Source organism: Peromyscus leucopus, chromosome 8b (assembly GCF_004664715.2).
Source record: "Peromyscus leucopus breed LL Stock chromosome 8b, UCI_PerLeu_2.1, whole genome shotgun sequence".
Classification (NCBI taxonomy): domain Eukaryota; kingdom Metazoa; phylum Chordata; class Mammalia; order Rodentia; family Cricetidae; genus Peromyscus; species Peromyscus leucopus.
In genome coordinates, this window is record NC_051086.1 from 5,849,020 (window position 1) to 5,868,766 (window position 19,747).

General features: G+C 48.2%; 1 protein-coding gene and 1 non-coding gene across 4 annotated transcripts in view; one reads left to right on the forward strand and one right to left on the reverse strand.

Moving 5' to 3' along the window:
• Window positions 1–829: 829 nt before the first annotated feature.
• On the forward strand, window positions 830–904 carry Trnaa-agc. Its single transcript has one exon. It is a non-coding gene; the product is annotated as a tRNA-Ala (tRNA).
• A 9,728-nt stretch (window positions 905–10,632) lies between these two features.
• Sh3pxd2b (SH3 and PX domains 2B) overlaps window positions 10,633–19,747 on the reverse strand; it is a 90,265-nt gene continuing 81,150 nt past the window's right edge. For all 3 annotated transcript variants that reach the window (XM_028857791.2, XM_028857790.2, XM_028857789.2), the window contains one exon: window positions 10,633–16,530. In XM_028857791.2, the coding sequence (XP_028713624.1) occupies window positions 14,986–16,530 (1,545 nt within the window). In that variant the 3' untranslated portion in view covers window positions 10,633–14,985. The remainder of the gene's footprint in view (window positions 16,531–19,747) is intronic.

A 19,747-nucleotide genomic window follows, 5' to 3' on the forward strand; every position in this document is an offset into this window, starting at 1 on the left:
ACCTCTGAAACTGTGAGCTGCCACCTCAATTAAATGTTTTTCTTTATAAGAGTTGCCGTGGCCATGGTGTCTCTTCAGAGCAATTGAAACCCCAGCTGAGACAGCGAGTAAGCAGTGTTCCTCCATGGTCCCTGCCATGACTTTCCTCAGTGATGGGTAGTGGGACCTAGAAGTGTAAGCCGAATAAACCCTTTTCACTCCAAGCTTCTCTTAGAGTGTTTTAATTACAGCAACAGAAGGAAATTAGAACGTTAGGGATCCTGGGCTGTGTAAGCGTAGGGAAGGGGCTGAGCACCATGCATATATCAATTCACTGTTCTTGACTATGGATGTACTGTGGGTGACCAGCTGCTTCAAGTTTCTGCTATCTTGACCTCCCTGCAATGATGGGCTGTACCTGAATTGTGAGCCAAATAATGCCTTTTCCCCTAAGCTGCTCTGTCAGGGTATTTTATCACAGCTACAGGAAATGAAACTAAGATAGACCTCAAAGGAATAAAGAGGGATAGAACAGGACAACCAACATCCTCCTCAAGGACACACACCTGCACACATATGTACACACATATCACACACATACACCAGATAAGTAAACACACAAATAAAAATAATTTAAAAACAAAGTAAACAAAGCAAGTAAACAAAGCTTTTAAAAGTAAAATAAGCTGGGTGGTGGTGGCACACGCCTTTAATCCCAGCACTCGGGAGGCAGAGCCAGGCGGATCTATTGTGAGTTCGAGGCCAGCCTGGTCTACAGAGCGAGATCCAGGACAGACACCAAAACTACACAGAGAAATCCTGTCTCAAAAAAAGAAAAAAAGGGGTGGGAATTGGGGATTTAGCTCAGTGGTAGAGCGTTTGCCTAGCAAGCACAAGGCCCTGGGTTCGATCCAAAGCTCCAATAAATAAATAAATAAATAAATAAATAAATAAATAAATAAATAAATAAAATAAAAAAAAGTTGGTAAAAGTAAAATAAAACTGCCGTTAGGCTATATGTAGATGAGCCAAGAATGAATTTCATGTTAGGCATGGTCCCTTCCCTAACATATCTCATTGTGCATATGCAAGTATTTTGAAATCTGCACTCCAAAGTGATTCTGGGGCCTAAGATACTGATCATGTATGTGTACTATATGTCCTTACAGGCTAATTTTGTACAAGTTCATTTTATGAATTGTATCGATCAAGCTAAGTTATTTACGATCTGTCACGCAGTCATGATAGTAACGGCAGCTGCCATCGACTGTTTGCTGTCCCCCAGCGCTGTGTGAATCACTCCAGCCCTGCTGACGAGTGTGATCTCGACATTAACCCAGTGGCACAGAGACCGTCACTACCCGTGTCCTACAGGCCGAATCTCAGGTCCTGTTAACCTCAGTTTAACTCCCGAGTCACACTAAGAAAACAAATCGGAAGCAATCGAGGGTTTTCCTTGACTCCTTTTCTCCTTCACCCACTCCCTCCCACGGGGTCTATTCATGCAGCAAACACTGCAGGAGGTGATAAGCCAAGTCTCTTCCACAGACACTGGTAATGAGAAAAAGAGTCACAGGAGGCCTCTGCCTAGAGGGTCCCAGGGGAGGTGACAGTCACATAAATGACAGGATCACAGTGCAGTGTAACACATGCCACAGCTACAGCCTCTATAAAGAATTCTTCTTTTTTTTTCAACTAATATAAACCCATTTTATTTATTTTGTCTCAGACTTTCTATATAGAGCAGGCTGGTCTTGAACTCACAGAGATCTGCCTGCCTCTTGGTCCTGGGATTATAGACACACAACACCACGCATTTTAATTTTTAAATCTAGAAGCACTGTATTCACACCAGCTTTTAAGTAACAGACACACTACAGAAAACGTGGAAGGAAATGTGTACATTCTTTAGGTATGTACAACTATATGCTTTTGTGTGTCTTTCATTCTATAAAGAATTCTTGTTTGTTGCCTTTGACACAGAGTTGAAAAAGACTTATTTGATTAAGTGGCATTATGAAAGGATAGTCAAATAATTTCAATTAAAATCAAAGTTATCTCAACCATAGACTTCACTGAATACTTATCTCTCAACCCAGAAAAGGTGTTTTAAATGGGTCTGTCCTGTTCGCCTGTCACTTGGAGATTCTGAAATAGACTTGTTGCCCCAGGCTGCCCTGCTGACTTCCAGGGAGCCATTTCCCTCTGCCTCATTTTCTACTACATCAGGCTAATAGTTGAATTGCTTTGGCTCTCCAGACCTGACCAAGGCATGGAAAGGAATCCAACATATTTTCAGGGGTGGGCAGGTGAATTTGGTGACATTTTCAAAACGCAGGCGTTGGTGCCGAGTTCCTGTGTAGTTATGGCTTTGCAGTGATCTTGCCATTCTTTTGTTTTAATGACGTATACAATCTGCATTTGGTGTTAACTTGTCTTTAACACCTCCTGGAGTAATGCTAGCTTCCCTGTCTCTTGACAGAGAACAAGCAGGTCTCAGAGTCAGAATCCTAGTATGCAACTAACCCCTATCTGGAAACATGATACCAGTCATTTTCACTGTACTTAGATTTTTTTTCCAATCATTGTCATAGATATAAAGCTTCCTGTCAAAGTGAAACATTTAATGCCTAAGCTAATCTATTTAAAATACAATATCAAAAAAAAAAAAAAAAAGCTGGTACAGGTAGGACGTGGGAACAGCGGTGCCTGGGACAGGGCCACTCAGGTCAATTTTTTTTGTTTGTTTGTTTGTTTTTTTCCAAGACAGGGTTTCTCTGAGTTGTTTTGGTGTCTGTCCTGGATCTTACTCTGTAGACCAGGCTGGCCTCGAACTCACGGAGATCTGCCTGGCTCTGCCTCCCGAGGGCTGGGATTAAAGGCGTGCGCCACCACCGCCCGGTACAGGTCAAGTTTTAATAATGAAGCCATCATGCACTGGGCTTTGGCCTTTCAAGCACTGGACAAACAGATCCTTCTCTCTTGCTTTGTGCCCCTCAGTCATTTTACATTCTTTTTGCAGCTGTCCTATAACCTCCCCCAGAGTCACTTGTCCTTTGTAGCAGGGCTTCCCAGATAGTCTATAACACACCTCACTTTCCCCGGCTTCCCAGCCACACTCCTGACCTAGAGAAGACTCCAGAAAGAAGATGGTTCTTCTGCACTCCTGGGCACACAAATAGAAGTTCCAGGGTCGTCCACATAGGCCCCAAGCCCAGGCCTTGCTTTCCAAGGCAGCCTTGCTCCAGGAAGTCTGTCTGCCGTTGAGTCTGCTGGGCCAGAGAGGAGGGGCCTCCTCAGGGGATCTGCATTCCTAGCTGATGTGTGTAAGAGCGAAATGCCCAGCCAAGAGCATGTTCTCAGCAGATGTTGCTGACTCCCCGTTGGAGGGGAGGGGTAAACTCTGCCTCTGATGGACACAGCACCAGGCCTCGTGGCACGGGCACACAGGGGCCATCTTTAGAGGAAGGCTTCTTTGCTGATCTCCCTGTCAGCAAAGACCCTTGCAGTCTCCACAGTGTAGCTTTGTCTTCAGCCCAAGCAGGGAGATCCTTTAGTTAATGCTGAAACCGATGCGTGAAGCAACCACTTTGCCCACACCTTCCTGAAAGTGCTTTCCTATGTAAAATGGAGAGCTCTAGATGGGAAGATGGCTGATCCAGTGCAGTACCTGCCACACACACACACACATACACACACACACACACACACACACACACACACACACACACACACGGACCTGAGGTCCCACTTCCAGACCCACGTCAAAAGCATGGCAGCACATGCTTGTAGCCCCAGCCTTAGGTGGCTGGAGACAGGCAGACCCCTGAAGCTCATTGGCCAACCAGCCTAGCTCAATGGATGTACTTTCAGGTTCAGGGAGAAACTTTGTCTTAAAACATAGTGATCAAAAAAAGACTTGAGTGGGTGTCTCAAGCCTTTAATCTCAGCACTGGGGAGGCAGAGGCAGGCAGAGCTCTAAGTTCAAGGAAAGCCTGGTTTACACAGCAGTTATAGATCAGCCAGGACTACATAGTGAGGCCCTGTCTCAGAAAGAAAGAAAGAAAGAAAGAAAGAAAGAAAGAAAGAAAGAAAGAAAGAAAGAAAGAAAGAAAGGAAGAAAGAGAGGGGTGGGGTGGGGTGGGGTGGGGGGAGGAAGAAAGAAGGGAAAGAGGAAATGGGTGCTAGTCTCTGATGGTCTTTTCTCTCCATTTAATTTGATGTTGGCTGTCGGCTTGCTGTATATCGCTTTTATTATATTTAGGTATGTTCCTGTATCCCTGACCTCTCTAAGACCTTTGAATAAAGGGGTGTTGGATTTTATCAAAGGCTTTTTCAGCATCTAATGAGATGATCTGATGGTCTTTTTCTATTCTTGTCCTGGTTCTGAATACCAGAAGTACGTCTTGGGGATGGAGAAATTCTCAGTGGTTCTTCCCTCTAAAACATGTATTCCTTAACTAAAAACTTGCCAAGGGTTGAAAGACAAGGCAATTAGTTAGTTCAGGCACCACTGAATAGAGGTGTGGGCCTCACTCTCCTGCCGTGGGGAGCAGAGGGGCTGAGGGGTCATTGTTTGTTTGTTTGTTTGGACGTAGTATCTCCAGCCATAGCCCTGTCTGGCCTAGAACTCAGTATGTACATAAGGCAAATTTACAGCAATTCCCCTGTCTCAGCCTCCTGAGTGCTGGGATTATAGGCACATGCCACCAAATCCATCTGAAGAAATGTGTGTGGGGGGGAGGTTGGGTACATAAGTGTGTAGTGTGCATGCACATGCGTGCATTTGGAGGCCACAGTTCTACCTTGGGTGCTGTTTGTTCCTCAGGGGTTGTCCACCTCATTTATTGAGACAAGGTCTTTCCCTGGGACCTGAGGCTCCCAGACTAGGCTAGCTGGCCAGTTATCAGCTTGTCTCTTCCTCCCAGCACTGGATTACAACACAGGCATTTCACGTGGGGGCTAGAGATCTGGGCTTAAGTCCTCATGCTTGTATGGCTGGCACTTTACTGACCGAGCCTCTCTTCAGCCTTTAGTTGAGAAAGTTTTGAGAAGCCCAAATTTCTTGGAAGAATTTGCTTTTATAAACAAACTCCTTCTTCACCAGTCAGGAAGGCCAGTAGCCCTTGTGAGGTTCACTTTTTTCCTGAGCATGCTGGGCAGAGTCTAGTTTGGACTGAGAGCACCCAGCCAGCAGAACACAGCTGGAAAGCATGTCTGCCGATTGCTGGTGGCCTAGTGATGGACTGCTTGGTTCTCTCCTTTCCTGTCTCGCTTTCCCTTTTGAGTCTGGCGATGGGGCTTGGCTTCAATCAGCCCACCAAAACCAGTATTTCTCTGAAATCTGTAGTTTTAGCTTCAAACTTTAGTTCAGTTTTGTATTCTGCTGCAAGACACATTCTTCTTTGTTTTCATATGGTGATATGTGAAATAACTTATTGATTAAATTGCCCAACTCTGTTCCTCACTCTATTTCCTATTGTCTATTTAAGGGTAAGAGAGAAACTGTAGACGAAGCTTCGTGTCTGTCTGTCTGTCTGTCCTGCCACACTGTTTCTGTGTGTCACTGGGGAGCCAGTTCCATTCCAAAGTGAATCCCGGATGGCCTGGCATTTCTTCATTGCCTGGAGCTTGCACAAGCTCCTGTACCTCCCTCTCCCCTGTAGAGAGGGCCCACAGAAAGGAGGGAGGTCCTTCAAAGAGTTTGCAGCTGGGGAGCCTGCATATTCCATCCCTGGCTTGCATGGCCAAGCAAAAGTCAGGAAAAACTTCCCAGTGTGACATTCTTTCCTTTTTCTTTCTTTCTTTTTTTTCTTTGAGACAGGGTTTCTCTGTATAGTTTTGGTGCCTGTCATGGATCTCACTCTGTAGACCAGGCTGGCCTCGAACTCACAGAGATCCGCCTGGCTCTGCCTCCGGAGTGCTGGGATTAAAGGCGTGCATCACCACTGCCTGGCTTCCTTTTTCTTTTTACAGCTTTAGAAATTGAACTCAGAGCCATGTGTATACCAGACAAGCAAGCTATCACTGAGCTATACATCAGGGTATTGACTTTTCTGGGTTTTCATTTTGATGACATTCAAATAAAGAATCTGCATGTTGGCCCCAGTAACCAAGCTCTACTATCAAGTGAATGGGGACCTCAGACTGGTACTTCGAATTTTCTGGGCTGAGGAGAAAAGATTCAAGTGTGATTTTTATACCAAAGTGTTGTATTTGTGCCAAATGAGGGTAAAATGTATGCTACCTTACCGAAGTTTCCCCAACATTTCCATTAGAGTAAGGTGAGTCTCACAGCACAACCGATCTAGACAGACTCCCAACACCCGCTCCACGAAGGCTCCATCTGTCAGTGTGCATAGGGAGATAACTGCAGCAAAGCTGGGGAGCCTAACATGTGCACACATATACGTGTAAATATATAAACATGTCTATGTACACACAAATATTGGAGATAAGTAGCAACATGGATGCTGTTAAGGGGCACTCTTAGTTTAGAAGCTATGCAGTAGCTCCTAAAAGTGGTCATATTTTAAAAAAATACTTATTTATGTTTATGGGCATTTTGCCTGCATGTGTGTCTATGCACTGTATGTGTGCCCAGTGTTCTGCGAGGCCAGAAGATGGTACTGGATCCCCTTGAACTGGAGTTACAGAAAGTTGTTAGTGGCTGTCTGGATGCTGGGAATCAAACTCATGTCCTCTGGAAGAGCAGCTAGTGCTCTTAACTGCTGGGCCACCTCTTCAGTTCCAAGGTGCTCATATTTTATTTCTACCATAACTTCAAGAAGGACATTTGTGCCTGATTTGTATAGATGCATATTTTATATTGGCACCATAGTCAAAATAATGTAAGTCTAAATACTTGGGGTCTATAAGAACTTGGTTAACTCTAGGTGGGTACAAACTCAAATTTGAACAACCATTTTTATTCAAGCATGTGATCAGAAATTAACGATGGAGAGCCATTGAAACAAACACTTCCACATAGGGGCTGGAGTGATAGCTGAGTGTGAAGAAATGCCTGCTGTGGGAGCAAGAGGACCTCAGTTCAACCCCCAGACTCTGCACAGAAATCATGCACAGCCTTTGGGGCCTGTAATCCCAGCACCGTGGGATGGAAAGAGGCAGATCCTAAGAGCTCATTGCTTTGGCTAAGCCAAAATGGGCAAGCTCCTGTGTCAATGAGAGGCACCGTCTCAAAAAAGAAATGGAGCAGGACAGAGGAAGAGACCTGTTTGTGGTCAACTGAGCATCCACAAAGGAGCCAAGACAATTCAGTGGGGGAATGGACAGCCTTTTCAACAAACAACAGAAGGATAATTGGATTTCCTCATGCAAAAGAATGAAGTTGAGTTCCCGTATCACATCATAGATAAAAATTAATCCAAAATGAATCAAAGAATCTAGAAATAAAAGCTAAAAGCATGGGAGTCTAGATGAAAACAAAGGGGTCACTCCCTGTGACCCAGGGCTGGGTGATGGTTTCTCAGATGCTACTTCAACAGCAAGGGGAAAACCATAGGTTCAAGTCCCAGTGCAAAGAAGGGGGAAACGCAGAAAGGATTAAAAACAACAAGAACAAAAGCCAGATGGACTGGCGCCATCAGAAAAGGACAGTAGGCCTCGACAATAGGCCACCACACCCTCTTGTCTCAAAAAGTAATTTGGAGAGAGGTTAAGGATGAAGCTGGGCAGTGGTGGCTCATGCCTTTAATCCAAGTACTCAGGAGGCAGAGGCAAAGTCATCTCTGTGAGTTTGAGGCCAGTCTCATCTACAGAGCAAGTTCCAGGACAGCCAAGGCTACATGAAGAAAACCTGTCTCAGAAAAACAAAAACAAAATTATTATTGTGTGTGTGCCATAGTGCCCCCATGAATGTCAGAGGACAATTTTGTAGAGTTGGTTCTCTCTACTTTCTGTGGGTTCCAGGGATTGAACTCATGAAGTCACCTCACCAGGCTTATGTGTCAAGTTCCTCTACCTGCTGAGCCATCTTACTAGCTCTTGTTTTACAAAGATTTATTTTTAATTACGTGTGTGTGTGTGTGTGTGTGTGTGTGTGTGTGTGTGTGTGTGTTCAGATCTCAGTGGATGCCAGGAGCATGAGATCCCCTGGAGTTACAGGTGACTATGAGCTGCTGCCCATCATGGTCGCTGGGAACTGAACTTGGATCATTGATTGGCAAGAGCAGTACAGACTCTTGACTGCTGAGCCACCTCTCCAGCTCCCCTTTGTTTGTTTGAGAGAGGGTTTCATTCCGTAGCCCAAGCTAGCCTGGAACTCATTATGTAGTACAGACTAGCCTAGAACTCTTGGCATTCTGCCTGCCTCAGCCTCCCATGTGCTGGGACGATAGGTGTGAGTCATGTACCTGGCTTCACACTTGTATCCCTGGCAGCATCATTCACAATGGCCAAAAGACAGAAGCAACCCATGTGGTCACTGATAAATGGATAAAGAAAGTGTGAACTGATGCATACAGTGTTATTATTTAGCCCTAAAAAGGAAAGGAATTCTGATAGGTACTACAGCTAGACAGACCACGAGAACACTGTTAAGTGAAATAAGCCAGCTGCAAAATCATATGTCACCATATGATTTGTCACCATATGATTCTAATTATGTGAGGTACCTAGAGAGCTGATGTGCAGACAGAAGGTAGAGTGGGGATTAGAACTCGGAAGGGAAGAATAGAGAATTGTATTAGTGGGAATGGAATTTCAATCGCATGAAAAGGTTCTGCAGACAGATGGTGATGGCTATGTAACAATATGCATAATGCCACCAAGCTACACTAGAACCAGCCAACATGGTAATTTTTAAGTTTTTATTATCTTATTATTTACTTTCTCTCTCTCCCTCTCTCTCTGCCTCTCTCTCTCTCTGTGTGTGTGATGTGCACATGTATATGTGGATACATGCTTACGCCAGGGTACATGAATGGAGGTCAGAGGAAAACCTACACTGCATTACTCAAATCTTTCCTTGTACCATGTGGGTCTAGCCTGGAACTCAGGTCACTGGGCTTGCTGTAAGCACCTTTACCCACCGAGAATTGTCCTTTTGAAGGGTATCATGTTGCCTTAATTGATATTCTATAGGTAGGCCTAATAATATTTTTTTTTGTTTTATTTATTTAGTTTTTGCATCCCAACCAAAATTTCCCCTCCTCTCCCTCTTCCCAGTTCCTCCCTGCTACACCCACTCTTCCTCTTCCACTGTTTCTCTTCAGAAACGGGCGGGCCTCCCATAGATCTCAGCCAGCCATGGCATATCAAGTTGTAGTGAGACTGACTAGGCACCTCCTCCTCTATTAAGGCAATCCGTACAACATGGCAAACTGCACATTACTGTGTAATGTGCCACTGTAAACACAAGGAAGGGACTATAGTTAAGTCCATTTTCACAGCAGCCTGAGCACGCAGCCCAGTCCAGCCCTCCAGGATCATTAGGTCACTGCACACTTCCAAGGTAAGTGCTTTTAGACCTCTAGAACCTTCTCTGAGGAACTTCTTCTACAGGGCTCTCCAAGTGAGCATTCAGAGGGTTCTGGGGGAAAAATCAGTGAAATCTGCTGTTTATTTCTAAATAGAAGCCATGACCCCAACCTCGTCCATATAGCTCTGTGGGGGCAGGACATGAGCATGAAGGCCGGAAGCTTCAGATACGGACGTAGGGCAACAGTGTACTATGATTTTGTTCTGTGTGGCATTCTAAAACGTCCTAGGAACAACAGGACTCTCTTCCAATACATTTTGGAAACACTGGGTTAAGTTCCATCAGGCATTTGATGCCCTTTCTCCTTATCTCCCATTGCCAATGTGTCCATGTGCCCAGGGGGCATGGAAGGGTCCTCACAAGAGTCTAGAGTCATATAAAACTGACCACAGAACAGCTTCTTGGTCATTCTGAGAAGCAGATATTGCATAAACACACTTTGGCACACTTATATTTTATGAAAAATGATGAAGATGGGAGGTCATAAACACTGGGCCAGAGGGTGGCAAATGTCCTTGGCTTCCTCTCAAGACTCTGCCTTGGTTCTGCCTTTGAGACATTCATAAATGCCACTTGTGAACAGAGAACCTGGGTGTCCTATAGCCCAATGATGTCTGCATTCTTTCCCTACGTTCCTGTACTCTTGCTCACCAAAAGGTAGTGTCAGCAGGAGCAAGACACCCCGGCCCTGTGACAATTCTAATCCTTAGGCAGAGCTGAGATTCCCTGCAAATATAAGGTGGCTTTCTCTTGTGGGTTTTGTTATTATTTTTTGTTTGTTTTTGTCTTTTTAAGACAGGGTTTCTCTATGTAGCCCTGGCTGCCCTGGAACTCACTCTGTAGACCAAGCTGGTCTCAAACTCATAGAGATCCACCTGCTTCTGCCTCCCAAGTGTTTGGATTAAAGGTGTGCAACACCACCACCAAGCTGTTTTTTTTTTTTTTGTTTGTTTGTTTTTTGTTTTTTGACATTATAATTAAAAGATTGAAGGTGTGCCAAGGCTCAGGGAAGAGTCACTACTGTTTCTGGGCAATGCCCAAACAGCTTACATTCATTTCTATTCTTCAGACACAAAGCCCTCAGGTCCAGATACCAGGGCATGAAGCCATGCATCCCCTTCAGCCAAATGAAATCCACAAACACTCCACCATTACAACGAAGCTTGAAACCAGTCAAGCTTTTATTTTATTTTATTTTAAAAAAGAAAAGTCTAATGGTGTACAGTCTCTACATGCTACAGCTAGGTGTTTATCCCCTGCCCCCTCACATTTAACACTCACGGGAAACAAAAGCCAACACCAGGATCTGTCAGTGGGCCTAGGGGGTGTGAGACGGGCTGAGAACCCAGGGGTCCCCAGCATCATCTATGGACAGACACACACAATGAGCCATGCTGCCCAGAGCCCACTGTTCCTAGAGGGGTGTGAGAACCAACTGAGCTCCTCAGTGGCCCTGGAACAGCAACTGGGTATGGCTAAGGTGACCATGGTTTATCACACACCCAGTAAGAGAGGTGCTACCGGAAATTACAGGGCACAAAGGCATTGCAGGCGTAATATGGACACCTCCATTGCATTAGAATTGCTTATTGCTGTAGTAAGCCTGGCGGGCACCTTTGCTGTTAGAAGCATAGACGTGAGAGTGAAGGCCGCTGGGATGGCACCGGGTCTGGTCTTGATGAAAGCTGAGCCCTCATTGCGACTGTGGAGAAGAGGATGGAGATGGGAAGGAAGATGGAACACTCACATACGAGGGGCTTGGTACCTCGATAGTTAGCACCGGAGACCAGGCATCACTCCACACAGCAGGGAGCTCTGGTCTGGGGGAAGTTTGTTCAGAAGGTGGCCCATGAGCAGGTGAGGAGTACGAACCATGGTCTTAACTCTATAGCTCTGCTTGGGGTCAGGTCGGTCCAGCTGCTTGAACCCTAGCAAGTCAGGAGCTACTCTTCCAAGCGAAGGCAAGGCCTCAGGCCTAGCTGCAAATTAATTTCCTACCCATTCAGCCCACACCCCTCTGCTTCAGGGAATCTTTGGTCTGTGGTAGGATATGGCTGTCTGTAGATACAGAAAAACCCTGAAGGACAGTTTAGACAGCTAGCCAAGGAGCTGAGATCGCCACGCTATTCAAAGAAACGGCAAGGCTTCCCAAGATGCAGACTATGTCAGCACTGAAGAGCTCAATGGTAGGACAGGAGCTACGCCATTAATGTTATCTGTGATGCTGGGATGGAGCCGGGGCCCCACGAATGCGGGCCAGTGCAGCACCTCCAGTCGGCAGCTTTTAGACAGTAGGGGTGGTTCCTTCCTCGAACTTAGAGCACATATTTGGTGATAAACACTGGACTGTCCTTCTTAAGTCTTGGGGAGATCTGGCACCTGTTCTTTAGTGAGGCACATGTGCCCCCTACTTTCCACCTATTACCCAAGTCCCCAGTGGGTTTAGAAACAGTTTAAGGTCAAGAACTGTGCCACAGAAATCTACTCTATGGAGAAGTCTGGTGGCAGAGGCTGAAAATGCCTGGCACGGCTCTAGAAATTTCCTCCCTCCCCTGGTCTTGGACTGGGGTCATGATATAAACACAAATGGCCACGAGTGACTCTGGCCAGAAAATATAAGCCAAGTCTCATTTTACCGAGTGGCCGTTTTCAAGTCCAGGTCTCCAGAGGTCAGGCCACTTGCTCTCAGGCAGAAACAACGCAGTTGTGGAGCCAGAGAGCAGGGCCCATCTGTAGGGGTCTGTGGCCAATCTTTGGCCAGGGGTTTGTGGGGGCAACACCTAAATTCAGAAACTGGGTCACTTGATTGCCTGCAAAGACTAAACACATTTCTCTGCTGGTGGCCAGTATCTGGACGAGGCTGGATGTGCCATCACCCTCCACATCTTAACTTTCTCATTACATATTGGGGCTGATCCTTGGCATCTGACGGGGCTGATGTGAAGATTAAGGGGGGCGGTGGCAGGTTTCTGTCGGTGATCTGATCTGTGATTGGTCCAGACACTGCTACCATGGTCTTGGAAGTTTTCCAAGGCAGGGATGGAGGGGAGTCTGGTACATGCTCCATCCCAGAGGAGTGGCCCCATTCCTGGATGCTGAAAAGCTTAGTCCCAGGTAAGGGAGGCTGGGTGAGTCACTGGCTCCGCAGACCAACTCACTTCCAGTTGACCAGAGCAAGATGACCACTATGGTTGATGGAGCTTGCCACAGAAATCTCCAGGCTGTGCATGTGACCCAAGAAAAGGACAGTGAGCAGAGAATGCACCTTGCATACCTACAGTTCACCTCAGCACAAGGATAGGACAAAAGGCAAATTCTAGTACCTGCTGCAAAGTAGGGACGTGCAAACTACTTGAAAAGGTTACAGATAGTCAAATGCAAACAAGAAAAACAAAAACAAAAATGCAAAAAAAAAAAAATCAAATAAAAAAAAAAACTTTGCCTCTTCAAAGACCTGTAAAACAGCTTCATGAAAGCTATTCAAGTGAAGGTGTTGAAACTCAAAAAAACAAAACAAAAGCTACGAGGCTTCCTGCACAGTGGTGTGTGTGTGTGTGTGTGTGTGTGTGTGTGTGTGTGTGTGTGTCCTTGAAGAAGTGCTAAGACTCTCTCAGCCTCCCCTCTCCCTAACTGCCTCTTTCTCCTGAGGCCCTGGGCATAGACTAAGCAGGAATGTCCTTCAGGAGGGGCCTCATTCCCTGGCCCAGTACTCTGGGGTGGGGTTGGGGGGGGTGGGCTGAGCAGAGGAAGAGAGCCATGTGCCACCATGGGTCAGAGGGTCAGAGAAACGGGGCTGGGGAGGGGTGGGGGCACAGAAGAGATCTGCTTGCGCAAAATCTTTGGCACTGCAGGTAGGATGCAAGCATCTTGAAAAAGGGGCTTTGCGGTTCCCAAAGCCCAGGTTAACAAAAAAAGGGTGTGGTGTGAGTGAGAGGTTTCTGGGGTAGGCGTAGAGCAGGACAGGGCAGCCTCTTCTGCAGGGCCTTTGGGATGAGATGGAGTTCTGTCCTCTCAACCCCACCCCTCTTTTACAGGAAACCTGTTCATAGGTACAACTTGCTCTGGGCTGGGGGCTAGAAATCTGAGTCCTGATTTTAGCCCCGTGATAGCTAAGCAGGCCTCTTGAGGTCCCAGTTAAGTCTATTTAGTCAAAATAGGGAAGGGCTGCCCTGGGCAGTTCTCCAGGAAGCCACACCTGCCAGGGGCAAGAGTCTTGGCTACTGAAGGGTCTTGGCTACTACTGCTCTGTTTAGTTTACCACAGAGCCGGCTGCTGGTCCTTGGCCACCAGAGCCCTCTTTAAACCACCAAGAGACACTGCCTCAGCTCTCCGTATTCCCCTTCCCCACATGGGGTGCCAGCCTACAAGCTCTGTGCCAGCTACCAAGGATCCAGGGCATACCCTGCCCCGGAGAAGCAGCCACAAGTCTAGGGCAGTCACTACTGTCCCCTTGCTCATACCACGAGGAAGCCCCCAGGCCATCTGCCCCGGTACCCAGTCAACCTGCATCTCCTCCCTCACCGGCTCGTTCTTCCCAGAAGAACATGGGTGCTGGAATCAGGCAGGCCTGGACTCAAACCTCCTCCCCCTCCTCTTCCTAGCTGGTACATCCTGGGGCCCATAGAGCCTGCGTTTCCTCATCTAAAAAATGGGTGTGATAGAATAGTGGGGGCTGGTGAAAGATTTGGATATGAAGGCAAAAGGCCAAGGGCAGTTTGGCACCTACTGGGCAAAAAAGCTCTCACAGGCTGTATGCCTTGCGAAGGGCCCCTTATTTAAACAAACTTGGAGACTTGTTTTAGGGACTGGGGGAGGTGGGACTGGGAGGCTTTTGTAATTTAAAAGCCCTGGATGGACCAGAGGCTGCAGCAGTGAAGTGAGGCATGCTCCTTCAGGACGGGAGGCAGGATGAGTGAGTGAATCTCCAGGATCACTTCACGGAAGCTGCATCTGGGCAGGACTTAGAAACAGAAAGCCTGGAAGCTGATTCCTTCAGGACACGGTTCTTCCAGGTACCAGGCATTCTGGGAACACTGAACAAAGCCACTACCGGGCTTCCAGAAACATGGAGACATTAGAGCGAGTTGTCACAGGCCGTGTGGGCGGTCCCTCTATGCCGCATCTGAGCACTGGGGTGCAGTCTGGAAGCTCTCCAGGTGACAGGTCTCAGTCCTGGAGATCTGAGAGTGTCACTGTCCTGCTCCTAGGTGACAATGCTATGGACTAGGCGGACGGGTGCTACTATAGAGAAAGATGTTGATGTGATTTCTACCTAGCAAAGGCTGTGGCTTTCGAACCTTTTGGGGGTGCCACAGCAGGAGAATCAGACCCCAGGTGACAGGACATCTCTGCACCAAGCATTCTCCACTCTGGGAGGGAAGAAGCCACAGCACCCCAGTGGCCCCCTTCCTTGAAACTGTGTGGAGACAGATAAATTAAGATGCATATTAAATACGTGGGAGAGGCCGGCAGGAACTGCAGGGTCTCCGGGCAGGGTGGGGAAGCTAAGGTTTCTTCCGGAGGTAGTTGGAAGGAATCCAGCCTTCCCAGGAAGGAGCCCCGCTGAGGACCTGGCAGAACCACCAGCCACTGCTGTTCTTCTCCCGGACTTCAAACACTGTCCCTTCTTGGAAGCTGCTGGTGTCTTCGTCTCCTTCAAAGTTGGCCACAGCCACATACAGTGAGTCCTTTGGGCCGTCGGCATTGAGGAAGGAGGCTGCTTTCTCTCTGTTGTCTCCCACCTTGCCAGCCAGGCGTGGCCCCAGCCCACCTTTGCTTCGCAGGTCGTCCTGGCCCGTCGAGGAGTTGGTTAGGAAGGGTTTGGCTTTTGGAGGGACGAGGAGGGCACGGCCTGGGGCAGGCACGGCCCTGCTTTCGTTGGCTTCACGCTGTGGCCCTCTGACCTCTGGGAGGGGCCTGCACGACAACGGTGACGAGGAGGTTTTCTTGGGGGGTGGGGGTCTCCGAGGTGGGACCACGGGTCTTTGCTGGGTGGCTTCTTGGACAGGCATAGGCAAATTTTTGGGTGCAGGGTCTGTGGTCTTGGCTGGCCTGGGAGGGGCTCTGCAGGGTGTCTCCTTTGGACTCAGCCCATCCTGTCTGCCAGACCTGTCCTGACCACGGCCAGGTCCCTCCGCTGGAAGGAAGCTTCGGCTGAGAGCTGTGTCCTGGCCCGCAGCAGCATGGTGGCTCTCCCCATCCAATAAGGCTTTCTCCTGGGACTTGGCAGGTCTGAGCTTGCTCCTGAGGTTGTAGATGTCCACTTGATCTTCCTTCTGAGCTGGCTCCGTCTTGGGGGAAGGAGTTGGTTTGGGCCTAACCTGAGGTCTAGACTTCAAGAACAGATTTTGGGGAGTGGCTTCCGCCTTCTCCTCGGGCAGCTCGGCTTTGGACCTGGGGATGGGACGGAGGTTGGGCTTCTTCACTTCCTTGGCCAGCACCTTGTGGCCGCACTCCAGTCCCATGTCGTTTTTCAGTGGGAACAACTTGCTTTTGTCGGGTTTGGGCTCTGGCTTCCTGCTGTCCCGGGCCGGCGAGGCATGCTTGGCTGGAATCATTGGCAAAATCATGCCAGGTGGCTTGGGGGAGGAGCCCCGGAGTGGCTCCATCTTCTGTCTCTCCCTCTCCAGCAGCTCCTCTTCGGACTTGATGATGGACTCTTTGCGTGGAGGGAGGCTGGGCTTCTCCTCCTGTGTGGGGTCTGAGATCTCCTCATAGCCTGCTGATGCAGACAGGTCTGAAGATGCCTTTCTTGGGGCCTCTTTTCCCCCTTTCCAGTCTTTGGACCACAGCATCCCAGAGTCCACAGCACCATGTGGTGCCTCCGGCAGGGGCCTGGAGGGCCCCACTGCTTCTGGACCCAGACTGTTCTCCATTGCCGCTGCATCCCCAAGCCGGAGCTGAGTCATCTCATGAGGCAGGGGAGCCAGGAAGTTGGGCCTTGAGGCACTGCTGGTCTTCTTGTACTTGTCAATGAAGGTTGCTGGAGCCCATCCCTCCTTATCGTCCATCTGAATATACCACCAACCACTTAAACTCTTCTCAATCACCTAGGAGGGGGACAGGAAAAGTGCTTAGTAGGTCTGATACCACAGCCCAGGCGGGCTCCACAATTTATGAAAGAACCCACATGAAACAGGTACGCTGGAAGCTGTCCTCTGTCCCTGCAAATTCTCCTGTGAGGTCTACGCTAGGCCAGTGTGGTGGTGTGGATGAGAATGACCCACAGGCTCTTTATGTTTGAATACCTGGTCCCCAGTTAGTGGAAGTGTGTGGGAGAGAACAGGAGGTGTGGCCTTGTTGGAGGAAGTGTGTCACTGGGGGTGGGCTTTGAGGTTTCAAAAGACTCGTGCCATTTCCAGTGTCTCTCTCTGCCTCTTGCTTGTGGATCAAGAAGTGAGCTCTTAGCTGTTCCTGCCGCCATGCCTTTGCTCTGCCATCACGGGCTCCTAAAACCTGAGACTGCGATCCCAACTAAAGGCTTTATAAGTTGCCTTGGTCATGGTGTTTTGTCACAGCAAAAGAAAAGTGACTAAGACACCCAGCTATGGACACTGTATCAGGACACCTTGTTGAAGGTGGATTCTTGTCCATATTGATTTTTGAGATGGGAGTATTGCTATCTTGCCAGTTTAGCTTCTAAGTCCTGGCTCCAGCCATCCTCTTGCCCTAGCCACCTGAACAGCTGGGATTGTAGGTGCACACTGCCATATCTATCAGGTTCTTGTCCACTTGTGGACTGTGATGAGGACCCTTTGAAAGATGTGGCCGACAGTGCCTTAGAAGGCACCTTTGGGGGAGGGGTACTTACTAACATCCAGGCCCTCTGCACCCTGGGCTTAATTCCCTTTCCCTCCGTGAGGTGGGAAGCTACAGGGATCTATGGGTAGCTGCAGGTCAACTTGGGAGGACTAGGCCACCAATGCCTCCTGCTGCAATGCCAAAGAAGTACAAGGCAAAAGCCACGAAGAAGGAAAACTATCCTTGATCCTGGCTTCTTCAGCCAAACACTAGAGGAGCTGGCTGGTGTTTAGAGCAGCTACGCCATATGAAAAATGGGAATCTTTAAACACAGGAATCACACTTAGGTCGATGACGCGCTAGGCCTACATGCAGGGGAACAGAGGCCAGTGGAATAAAGGGAGTTCATATCTCTCTCTCTCTCTCTCTCTCTCTCTCTCTCTCTCTCTCTCTCTCTCTCTCTCTCTCTCAGATTTATTTATTTATTATGTACACAGTGTTCTGTCTGCATGTATGCCTGCATGCCAGAAGAAGGCACCAGATCTCATTACAGATGGTTGTAAGCCACCACGTGGTTGCTGGGAATTGAACTCAGGACCTCTGGAGGAGCAGCCAGTGCTCTTAACCCCTGAGCCATCTCTCCAGCTCCGAGTTCATCTCTTATCTCCATCTCTCCCTCATGCCCATACCCACTGGATTGAATGGTGGGTAGAGATGAGGATGTTATTTTGAGATTTGATGTTCCCTTTGTCTTTTTGATCTAGTATCATCCGAGTGAATTCTTGGAGATGAGCGACACACAAACTGTATGCTACGGGCTGAAGTGTGCCCCGGAATCCCTGTGTGAAGCATTCACCTTCAGCACTCCAAATGTCCTTGCCTCTGGATGGGGCCTTGAAGGAGGTAACTAGGTGGAAATGGGTCATAAGAGCAGGCTCTAGTTTACTAAACTGATATCTTCAAAGGAAGAGATTTGGAAATACAGAGTAAGGGACTGCATGTCCTGAGTAAAGAATCCACAGGAGATACCAATCCTGCCGCATCTTCATCCTAAGACTCTAGCACCATGAGAAAGCAAATCACTGGGTTTAATCTAGCCCATCTGAGGTGTTTTGGTATACAGCAGGCCCAAGAAAACCAGCAAAGGCAATTCCCCAGCAGGTTCTGTACACAGGGAATGTGACACTCATGACCTTCCTGTGATCCAGAACCATCATCCCTTTCTACAAATGGAGAGCAGAACCTCAAGAGAGCTGAGGGTTGGGCAGAGGGTTCTGGAGAGAGTGAATGGTGGAGGGGAGCATGGAGGGCAAGCAGCTGGGCTCTGAGTACTGCCAGACCCTGCCTCTTAGGAAGAGCCAAGCCTGGCCTGAGAAACTGCTACAGGAGTCATAAGGACTGAGGCCCGGCAGGAGCGATAGAGGGCACAAACTCAGCACTGGGAGACCAACTCTGGGGCCTGCAGCCCTGGGTTTCAGCTCAGAGCTCTGCCATGTGAATGACGACAGCAGCGGTAACACCCAAGGGCGTTACTCATGCCCAGACACGCAAGAGCGCCCCATCTTTGTGAAAGCAGCAACTGTATTTGGTAGGTGCCACATTAGCCAATCAGAGGGAAGGTCACCAAGAAAAGGATGCAGTGGACAGGCAGGACATAGTGAGTCTAGCAGACTGACAAATATGTGACTGGTATGCTATTATACTCAGTAGTGTGGGTCCAGTTAATGTCACTGCTGGATACATGGCCTTCATCAGCAATTCAACTCCATCACTAAGCCAGCGTGAGGGAAACTAAATGGGACAATGACGAAGAGAAGATGCCAGTGTGGCTTTGTGACTGACACTCAGGGAAAGGAGAGTGGCAGAAACTCCGGCCATTTGGGTCTTTTTGTTTGTTTGTTTTTGTTTTTCTTTTGAGACAAGGTCTCACTAGGTAGCCTGTGCTGCCCTGCAACTTCCTATGAAAACAAGGCTGGCTCCAGCTCATAGAGGTTGGACTACTTCTGCCTCTTGAATGCAGGGATTAAAGGCGTATGTACCCATTCCTGTTGCCTATTTGGGTTCTTGTTGATAGACAGAAGCCACGTGTTATGATGAAAGAAACAAACGCAAGGTCGCTAGAACTAAAGGAAAGGAAAAAACCTGGGCTTTAAAACCAGACAGATCTCAGTTCAGTCTCTGTTCCACCACTCACTAATTGCACCCTTAGACGAGCACTGACCCACTCCCCGAGTTGCATCTGTGAGACAGGCTGACACTGATCTCCCCGGCCTCCTGTCGAGCACAGTCATCAAGTAGGTAAGGCACCAAGGAAGTGGCCACCTCAATAGTACAATCGCCACCGCCACCCCACTGCCATCTCAAAACGTGTGAAAGATAAACAGGGCGGACAATGAGGGAGTCTCACTGTAGCCTGGCTGCCAGGAGCTTCTGGACGCATTAATGAGCGTAGGGGCCTGAGATTATACAGATATGAACCAGAAAGCAAAAGAGGAAAAAGGAAAACGGTGTATGGAACTCATCACA